The 10,561-nt window shown below is 28.5% G+C and overlaps 1 protein-coding gene and 1 non-coding gene across 2 annotated transcripts; one reads left to right on the top strand and one right to left on the bottom strand.

The window, feature by feature from the left end:
- Nucleotides 1-6,051: 6,051 nt before the first annotated feature.
- Nucleotides 6,052-6,123, bottom strand: Trnap-agg (transfer RNA proline (anticodon AGG)). Its single transcript has one exon. It is a non-coding gene; the product is annotated as a tRNA-Pro (tRNA).
- A 268-nt stretch (nt 6,124-6,391) lies between these two features.
- On the top strand, nt 6,392-8,971 carry LOC129984264 (replication protein A 70 kDa DNA-binding subunit-like). Its single transcript, XM_056094110.1, has one exon. It carries the CDS (start codon nt 6,677-6,679, stop codon nt 8,633-8,635), a length of 1,959 nt encoding a protein of 652 aa, XP_055950085.1. The 5' UTR covers nt 6,392-6,676; the 3' UTR covers nt 8,636-8,971.
- The last annotated feature ends 1,590 nt before the right edge of the window (nt 8,972-10,561 follow it).

Genomic DNA, 10,561 nt, shown 5'->3' with positions numbered 1-10,561 from the left:
AATAAAGTTATGCAGCGATGCCAATTAGCTAGGATGTTACTTTTATATTTATTTGCGAAATATATATATATATATATATATAAAGCAAAATAATTTTTATTGAATTTTTCAATAGTTTTCCTTTTATAAATTTATATTTAAATTTCAAAATTTTAGATTAAAACAATGGAATTAGCAGATTAATAGACTATGGTTGAAAGGAATGGAACGAATACAATTTGTTATTGTACATGCATAGTGCACTATAAGGATTAGTTGCATGGATTAGTAATTCCGACAATACTTTCTGTTTCAGCATCTGAAATACTTGAAAAAGGGTTGCATCTTTCTATTTGCTTAATGTGATTCAATCGCCATGAGTAACTGCTACTTCTAGACATTTGATCTTGGCAGCTATCTATTAAATTAAATTAGTTATGTAATAAAAAGAAAGAAATGAAATCCATAACTGCGACTGGGGTGCTAATCAGAGAAGTTTTTAAAGTCAACAATAAAATTTATTATGTAATTAAAGACCATCTTGAAATGCAAATGCATTAATAAAACAACAGAACAAGCAAATGGTGATAGAAGGAATCATTCAAGTAAAAAAAAAAAAAAAAAGTAGATATCGAGCAATATCTCGTGCTGCCGTCTATCGGTGAGAAGCGCAAATCGTTTCATAATTTACATTTTACATGCAATTTTTTTTGAAGTGATTGTAAAAAAACACAAAGATAATAATAAATGAAATGCTAAAATAAACTATTTATGTCTTTTTTATAAATAAGACATAAATTCTTCATCGTGAATGTAGAATTTTCACATCTCAGCTCATCTTTTTATATGGAGGTACTGATCTAGGGAAACTATTTTAAATAATAACGAAAAATATGTTTATATTTTATTTTAGGCAACGAATAATATGTTTTATTTTAGGCTTGGTTGTAATTTGATACTTATTCTGTTTCATTAGTTTATTTGGACATGTCCATTTGATCATTGTATATTGTATGGACAATCTTGATGATCAAATCATTGTTTTTGAGTTGAATTCTGAATTATTGATCGTTGTTTTGGTTTTTAAAAAAGTTATAATTTTTTTTCTTTGTCACCTCCAAAGTTATCAGAGAAATTATTTTGAAATCGCTGAAAATTTTTGACTTTTACATTTTACAAAATCTCCATATACCTGCTAAATTTAGGAAGGGAAAAAAATCCTTTTTGAAATTATGTACAACTGTCTGACCAAGTGTATATGAATACAACAGAACAAGAAGACCCGGAGTAAGTCCGCTAGGGGGGGGGGGGGTCCTTAGGTAAGGCATTTAATGCTCTATTTCCTTTCGCTAATTTCTTCAAAAAAGGTGGGCTGGGGGACTTTTTATTTACTTTATTGTTCAGTGTAGAAAATTTTGATGAATTGAAATTGCGTATTAATTTCGAAAGTGTAGGTTTTATTGTATAGAGTATAAACAAATACAAAATTAAAGTTTAAACGTAATTTTTTTTGCAACAGTATAATAATAATAGTAATAAAACATTTTAACGAAATTTAAATACTATTTCACTGTGAGATAGAATTTTTTTTTAAATTATAAAACAGAGAATTTTTAAGAAAGATTTTTCTTTATCATAAAACAGATAGCATTCTAAATGTAGTATTTCGTGCATACTTACTTTCGTTACGAACTGAAAGTAAGCTTTTCAGAACATTTTTAATTGGTACGCTATTTTAACTATTTTAGAGTTTTATTATTCTTAGAAGTATAAAGCAATGCAATATAAAACTTGCAAAAAATTATTAATGTGGAATATTAGGATAATAACGTCCCGAAATTTAGAAAAATACTTGATTTTGATATGAATAAATTCGAAAACACTATCTTTTAAATTAAATAAAAGGGCAAAATTAAATTGACAAAAAAAAAAAAAAGTGCAAAAAAATCCTGAGGTCAAGCCCTCCCTTCTCTCTTAAAGTTGCAACAACCTACTTCGCCTATTCAATAATATGGTCTTAAGAATGCGAACAAGTTAGATAAATGACATTTGATAGTTAATCCTAACACAGAAATCGTAGAACGTTGTAAAATTTTGGACGCACGTCGCCAACTGAAAGCCCATCTCTCCACCTGTATACAGGGTAGTCATAATTAAACTTTCTATAAACAGCATCCAACAACGCAAATGGGTGAACGGATTACAATGGAATTTGGTATAAAGGCTACACACGAGATGCGCTCACGGAATTTCGAGAAAAAGAAAGTTTCAAAATGTCCACTAGAGGACGCTTTTTCCAGGAAAAAATTTAACAGAATAAATGACCAAAACGGAAAACAGTAGCAATATTAACAATCCAGAACAAGAATTATGTGCAATAAAATGAAAAACTGGGAAAAGCTGGAAATTCCATAATGCTTCATGATCGATCGGTTATGATCTGCTGTTGAACACACTGTCCATCGACTTGAAATTTTACAGGAGAGTGAGGGTGGACACATGGAGCACCTTTCCCAACATCGTCCTGGACAAGATTAACAACTGCTCCTCTTGTGCAATTTCGTCCTAATTTGTTCTTGTTTCTGCAAACTAAACTATTTTTCCCCCCTCAAACAGCGTACTATTATTTTTTCCCCTTACCTTTACATCCAAGCACTTTTCAAGTGGCACTCCCTTTAACATCCAGACTTTCTCAACGTGTCTCTGAAAGACATGGACTCTTCCTAGCTGAGGGGCAGTTACCCCCCGCACTCTGAAGTAATAAAACTGTCGACGCTCTACCTTGAATAATTGCCTTGCGGTTTTCGACAACGAGATTCATTTTCCATCAGCGTAAGAGTTTTATTCTAATGTATTTATATTTTTTTAGTGTGAAGTGTTTCGCTCATCATCTTTGTGGAGTATATTTTTTTACAAAAAATTTGAAATTTATTCTATAAATAATTTTTTTTTTTTAAGTTTCATGTTAGGCTTCCAAACCATTTAAATAAAAACTGGCTTTACTAGGAATTTCAAAAACATCTTTATGTTCCATTTAATTCTCAATAGGCTTTTACACTTTTTTTATTTCCAAAATTAAGTAATATGTCATATATTACCATGTAAAAAATTTTTACATAGTAATGTAAAACATACATTATACATATATCAATGCAATTAGTACATTTTTTTACATAGTATAGATGTCAATGCTTTCCAGTGATAAACAAGATAATGTTTTAAACCTTCATTTAATACCGAAATAAAAACAATCGTTGGATAAAAAAAAATGTTATTGCTCTTTTTGAAAGATGTTTCGAAAATAATATGTTCTTTCAACACTCAGCTAAGATTTTTTTTTTTATTGTCTTTAGCATTTTTTTTTTTTTTTGGTATAAACGATTATCTTTATTGAATTTTTAAATATAAAATATTACTTTGCATTTTCGATAGTGATACTAAGAGAAAAGTTTTAGAACTTTAATTAAATTTTTAAAGAAGTTTTCACATTTTTTTTCCCCAAAACCTTACGCATTCTTGCTTTTACATTAAATAATCGAAAAAAAATGTAGGGTAAATATAAATTCCAAAAATATCTTTATTTTGCCACTCATTTTTACTAATCTTTTAAAATATAACTATTAAATTTTTTTTCTAACCAAGGGAATATATTACGTCAAACGTTATATATCTCATCTATCGAATTGTTTCGATAGATGAGATAACATATTTTTAACACTTCATTTAATAATGAAATAAAATTCGGGGGAAAAATTACTCAGCGAAATATATTTCGAAAATACATTCCTTCAGTTTTCAGCCTGAACATTTTACTAAAACATTACATTCTTCATAAACTAAATATGAAGATTTAACACATTTAAAATTACATTAATCATAAATATTACATTTTTAGTATGAACTGTCATGTTGAATTTTTCAAGCTGAATTTGTGATTTTAAAATGTTATGTGAAGTTTTCTATAGTATTGTTAAGACAAGATAAATTTTTGAACGAAAGCTTCATATTAAATTTCCCACGAGGCAATCATTTGAAAATTTTTGATAATATGTACATTATATAGCATTTTTGACTCCTCATCTCTATCTCTCTCGTTCATCTGACCCTCGTTAGTTTCATCTCCTGCTTCTTTGCTTAGAATAAACGAGAGATCAGCTAAAGTATCATTTTTTGGCCAAACATCATCTTCGTTGATAGATCACTGTCACTTTCATCAGAATCAAGTAAAATTGCTTTAATTTCTTCTTCAGTGTGTTCACGATTTCTTTTACTCATAATAAAGAAATAATAAGCGTTTCAATAGAAAAATTATTCTGATAATCCAAACACCCGATTCACAGTACATAAAATAAAGAATCAGAAATTCACAACTGAAGAAAATTTTTTAGAATGGCATTCTAAAGAGGAACTCAGTATTTATATAACTTATCTCATTCTTTGAAGAGGGCGATACATCCAATCTTTTTTTTTTTTTTTTTTGTCTTTTAATTCTATTTTAAAAGCGGTAGTTTGTACACGGCCTCAGAATTTCCGACAGTCCTTTGATGAAAGAATAAGATGCTTGGAGTGTAAAACGACTTCCTTCCATAGTAACAACTGTCGCTACCCATTTTGTAAGAAAACTGCGATGTGAATAGGCCGCATTGACAATGCAATGGTTTGTCTTTATATCATTACAGTAGTCTTACTACTGAAAAGGGCTTCTGATGCTTGTCCGAAAAATAAACAACGTGTCGGTATCCTTATATATCATTCATCGTTACCAGAGAACTTCAGTGGAAAATTTCTTTTATAAATGGCCATAAAATCTTTCCAATTTTGAGCTAACAACACGAGAAAACAGAAACTAAAACCCTTTCAAAATACAAAATGTACGCCAACAACCCATTTAGTGAATTCCTCCTCAACCCCTACCGCCCTAAGGCACAGGGGAAACTACTGTGAAAAAGCCGCGATTGTCAAAGATAACGAGGACCTCCTGGAGCGTTCTGTAGAGTAGCCTCTTTTAATACCCATCACCCCTAAAACGGCTTACAGCCGCCCCAAACCGCCCCACGTGGATGTTATAGGGTAAATTCTCAAACCGCCCCAAACCGCCCCGCTGGAATCGAGAGGGTTAATGTGGTTCGATGACAAGGTGATCAGAAACTAGTCAATAAATGTTAATATATTTTTTTTAATTCCGTTTCGGTCGTTTATCAAGTTCATTTTTTTTCGGAAAAGACGCCCTCTGGTGGACATTCTGAAACTTTTTTTTTTTCGAAATTCCGTGAGCGCATCTCGTCTATAGTCTATATACCAAATTTTGTTCCGTTCACTCGTTTGCGGTGTAATCTGCTATTTATAGGGGAAGTTTAATTATAACCATCCTGTACATGTGAATATTGAAATCAGAAACATCATAAGCTAGTTGGTTGGAATTTGGAATTATGCCCTAATCACAAGAAAGTGTGTATTAAATTTTAGAACAATAATTCAATAAAAAGAGGTTCTTCCTAAATGCATACTCGGTTTTCTTCCTGCTCTGAAAAGATCCAGATTTTTTTTTTTGGTGTGTATGTGTGTGTAGGGGGGGGGGGAATTGCAGTTTATTATTTTTAAATCTGTGTGATGCATTTCTGTCTTGGAAAAATTCTTTTATTTTATTTTTACATTATTTTCATGCGAATCTTTAGAGTAACATTTCATATTCCAAAGATTTATTTTAAAATCGAAAGAAAAATTTCGCAGTAATGTGTCTTATGTGTAAATATAAGAAAATATCTCTTTCCTTCCAAAATAGCAATTGTGCAGACTTTACTTCAAAATTTCTTTTTTTAATTACAAGTGGCATCTTTTCTAAACATCAAATTTTTGTTCTGTAGCAATTTTAAACAGTTTATTTTTAATGTTCAAAGACTCTGTTTCAATAAAGGGCAAAATTATTGTATTGGTAAGTATCGAATGCCTTACGAAAAAAAAATTATCGCCTTTGAAAGAGTAATAATTGTTTAAAAATACATTATGGTTTCATTAAATTAAAATTATTATTAACCAACCATTCGCACTTATCTGAACAAAATAAACTCTCATGGGCTCGGCCGGGATTTGAACCCGGGACCTCTCGCACCCTAAGCGAGAATCATACCCCTAGACCACCGAGCCACGTTCAGCCATCATTATTGAAGAAAACCAATGAACACACTCATTCCAGGTTTATGAAACTAGAAAGTTTCAAAATTGATATTATTTTATTTTATCAACAATTTAAGTGGAAACTTTCATTTTGTTAACGCTGTCAGAATTATCCTCTATCGAAATGATAATTTCTGAGTTAATGCAGTTTTTGCTGTCAGTTATTTTAAACAGAAAAGTTTCAGTTTCGTTTCGGGCAGAGTGTTGGCAACATGCTCAAAGCGGATAATTTGTTTATCAGCAGTTGCAAGTTCCGCTGTTTTTATTTTGTTTGTTATACTCTAGCTGCATTTCAATTATGAATTAGCAATTTTCCGCAATATTATATTTTTAAAATTAATTTGCTTGTTGAAATTAAAAAATAGAATGAGTGATTTTATTTATTACTGCTTTCTAATTCCTATCACTTTTCCAGTCGTTATGTTTTTCATCTTTTTTGCTTGGATGGGGTTTCAACTGTTTATAAATAACTGAATTATGGTAAACGAATAAAAAAGAGAAAATTTAAATTTATCACTCGATAATGGCTACTTCGGTGTCATTTGAAAACTTACCACATCTTTCGGTGGGTTCAATAACAAGGATGCTAAATGAAGAACTAGTTGATCGAGCAATCTTACAAATACTTGGCTACAAAAGAGTACCTGGTTCTAATTCCAATCGTTTTAGACTTCTGTTGAACGATGGTGAAACGTTATTTCCATTTGCCTTACTTGCAACGCAATTGAATCATTTGATTGAAATGAAGAAACTCGAAAAATTTACGATTTTAAAGCTGAATAAATATGTTTGTCATCCTATTGTATCAAACAAAAAAGTTATTATATGCCTTGAAGTTGAGCCTCTTATACCAGGATCAGTTGTCAACTATCAGATTTTTGCAACCCAAGAAACTACTTCTGTTGAAGATACTGAAAATGCATGTAAGGCGGAAAGTATTCAAAATATTTTACCTGTAGTTGACAACTATCATTCACCTAAAAAAAATTCTTCAACTATTCATAATATTATTTTAAATTCTATTACTAATCAACCAAGTATATCTAATGCTTCATTAAATTCTGAACATTCTTCAAAAAACAATGTTATATATGTGAATAATCAATCTAATAATTCTAGTTTTAACCACAATTGGGATACCCAAGCCTCCACAAATGCTGGAAATGCAAACCAGTCGAATATAATACCTATTGCAAGTTTATCACCATATCAAAATAAGTGGACTATTAAAGCCCGAATTATTTATAAAACATCTATTAAAAGTTATAATAATGCCAAAGGTTCTGGAAAATTTTTTTCTTTTTATTTATTAGATGAAACTGGTGAAATAAGAGTCACTGCCTTTAATGACTTAGCAGAATCATTATTGATTTTTCTGGTGTTAAATAATGTGTATTATGTTTCTAATGCTAAAGTGCAGCGAGCAAAAGATAACTCTGCTGTAAAAAACGATTTTGAAATTGTAGTGAATACTAATACAAATATTGAACTAGCAAGTGATATATCTTCAGTACCATGCATGAAATTTGATTTTGTGCCTATTTCCCAAATACATCTGCTTCCAAAAGATTCTTATGTTGATATAATTGGTGTGTGTTGTTATGTTTCAGAAATGACTACTATTGTTACAAAAACAAATAAGGAAGTATATAAACTTGACTTGCTGTTATTAGATTTTGACAAACAACCCATGACACTTTCTTTATGGGGTTCTGATGCTGAAGACTATAAATGTGGGGATAATCATGTAATAGTTGTCCGAAGAGCCAAAGTGACAAGTTTCAAAGGCTGTTCTTTAACTGTTTCACCTGATAGTATGTTTTTCATTGATCCACCTATAAAAGAAGCATCTGCTCTAAAGTCGTGGTACGAACATTTAGGTGATACGTTTGATATTAAATTAGGTACTTCTGATGCTTTTAAGGAATGGAATTCTCAACCATGGAAGATTTGTTCAGAAATCAATGCTATAAATTTTGAAGATTCAGATCGAGCAGAGTATTTTACCATCAAAGCTACTATAACAGAAGTGCAAAAAGAAAAATGCATGTACCAATCTTGTCCAATATCAGATTGTTACAAAAAAGTTGTTGATCTTGGCAATGGTTTTTATAAATGTGCAAAGTGTGATAAAGAATATGATTCATTTAAATGGTTGCTTTTACTGTCTTTTAATTTAGCAGATTTTTCTGATAGCTTATGGGCAGTAGCTTTCAGAGAAATTGCTGAAATAATCATAGGATATAAAGTTGATTTTCTAAGCAATGCAAAAGAGCATGATGAAAATAAGTATTTAAATATCTTATCCAATTTGCATTTCCAGTCATTTATATTCAAATTACGCTCCAAAATGGAGATTTTCAATGAAACTTCTCGTTTAAAAACTACTGTTCTAGATGCTAGACCTGTTGATCCTATATTTCATGCAAGAAGGTTATTGCATGATATTAATCGAATGGAAAAAATTCTAAGAGTGAATTAATTACAAAGTAATTGAAATAAAATAATTATAAATTAATATATATATTTACAGTGTAAAGTAAATTTTCTTACACTTGACTTTCTAGATCTGTATTTTAATGTTTTTTTTTCTTTTTAAATGCTTTTAAATTACTTGTACCACAAAATTAGAAGACTACTAAATTAATTTTTTTTTCTCAATAAAAGTGGAATTTTTTATGTAATGAAATTTTGGTTAAACTTTATTAGTATATTTTAAACAAGACCAGAATAAAACTAATGAAGCAGGTTTTTTTTCCCTGAAAGACCTTATTCTACACCTTAAACAATGTCATAGATCTATTATTACCAATTTTTAAATTTAAATTCAGTATATACAAAATCTGATAATAAATCTGTTTAGAATTTTGTATATAATATTACTTATATATTTAAAGCATTAATTTAAATCATTAATATTCTATTTCTTTGATAAATATATACAAAAACAAGATCAGATTCTGTCATAATAATTATATGTATATATATATATTGTTTTATTTTCAATAGACATCTCATTTCCTCCCTTCAATAATTTTATGTAGTAATGTTTTTTATGAATTGATTTAGTAAAAATAACTTCGTATTTAGATTTTTTTTGATTAATAGTTCAACTTAATTTAGTTAAATGCATCGAGTTACTTCTGTATTTTTTAAAATTCTCCAAACTTATAAGAATTATACTGTAGATAAATCTTATTTATATCAATGAGTTTTTATCATCTAATAAGGTTTAAATCAATAACCTAATATGTTGTAGTAGTTAAAATTTTACCATTGTGTAATTATCAGATATTACTTATCTTTTTATTTAAAATTAATGGATTTCAAATATTTCATGTGTATTTAAATTTCTATTCTATTGTGTAATTTACATTATTGTTAAAATGAATAAATCTCCAACATTGTTTAAGTTTATTTAAAGTTCATAAATATTGGAACAGTACTACTATATATCTAAAAGGAGGAAAGTTTTCAATGCTTTTTATGTTATTGTGAAGCAAATGAAAAAAAAAAATTTTAACAATGAGTTCTATTTCTGATCTCTGAATATATTTAAAAATATATATGTTCATATGCTTATGTAAATATACTAAGTGCCTGATATTTACATAAGTGCCTTAGAAATATATTTTTATTAACTTAATGAAAAATTTTATTCATATTTTTTGTTTAATTGTTATATGTTATGAAGATAAACTGGTAAATGGTCAGTATAATTTGGTTGTTTTGTATATTGTTGTTGTTTGAAATATAAAACTTTGTTGTATTTTTTATTGCAGAATATTTGATTTATATTTATTAATTCTCTTGAATAATTGTACTGAATAAATAAAATATTTTATGGATTTTGATCCTTTCAGTAATTCTGAATGCAGTTAGATTCATCTTGATTACATTAATGACTTTAAGATTTCTTGTGATGAAATAAAATAGTACTGAAAATGGTAGAAATGATTTGGAATTATTACATAGTTATATATGTTCTTATCTTTCAAAGATTATTAAATATTCTTTTTTTATGAAGAATTCAGGATTTCTGATTTTTTTCCTTTCATTAAATTAAATATATATTGTTATAATTAAATATATTTAACTGATTTAATTAATATTAATCTCAATCAGTATTTCTAGCTTTTAAATATTTAGATAATTCCTTAAGATTCCAATTTTTCTATAATTGAACCATGTTAAAATCATACTTATTTCTAATAATATTAACACTTTTTGATATAGTCATTTGCAGTTTCAATGAAAAATTAAACCTAATTACATTTTATCTCAGAAATCTCATTTTATGTAGTATTCTGCAATTATATAACTGTTGTCATTAATTAAATTTTAAAAAAGTATTATTACCATCATATTGACATACATTAATTATTTGTATTGGTTCTATAATTTTAAA

Source organism: Argiope bruennichi, chromosome 9 (genome assembly GCF_947563725.1).
Source record: "Argiope bruennichi chromosome 9, qqArgBrue1.1, whole genome shotgun sequence".
In the NCBI taxonomy this organism is placed as follows: domain Eukaryota; kingdom Metazoa; phylum Arthropoda; class Arachnida; order Araneae; family Araneidae; genus Argiope; species Argiope bruennichi.
Note: the sequence above shows the minus strand (reverse complement) of the source record. Positions and strands in the feature narration are given on the sequence as shown.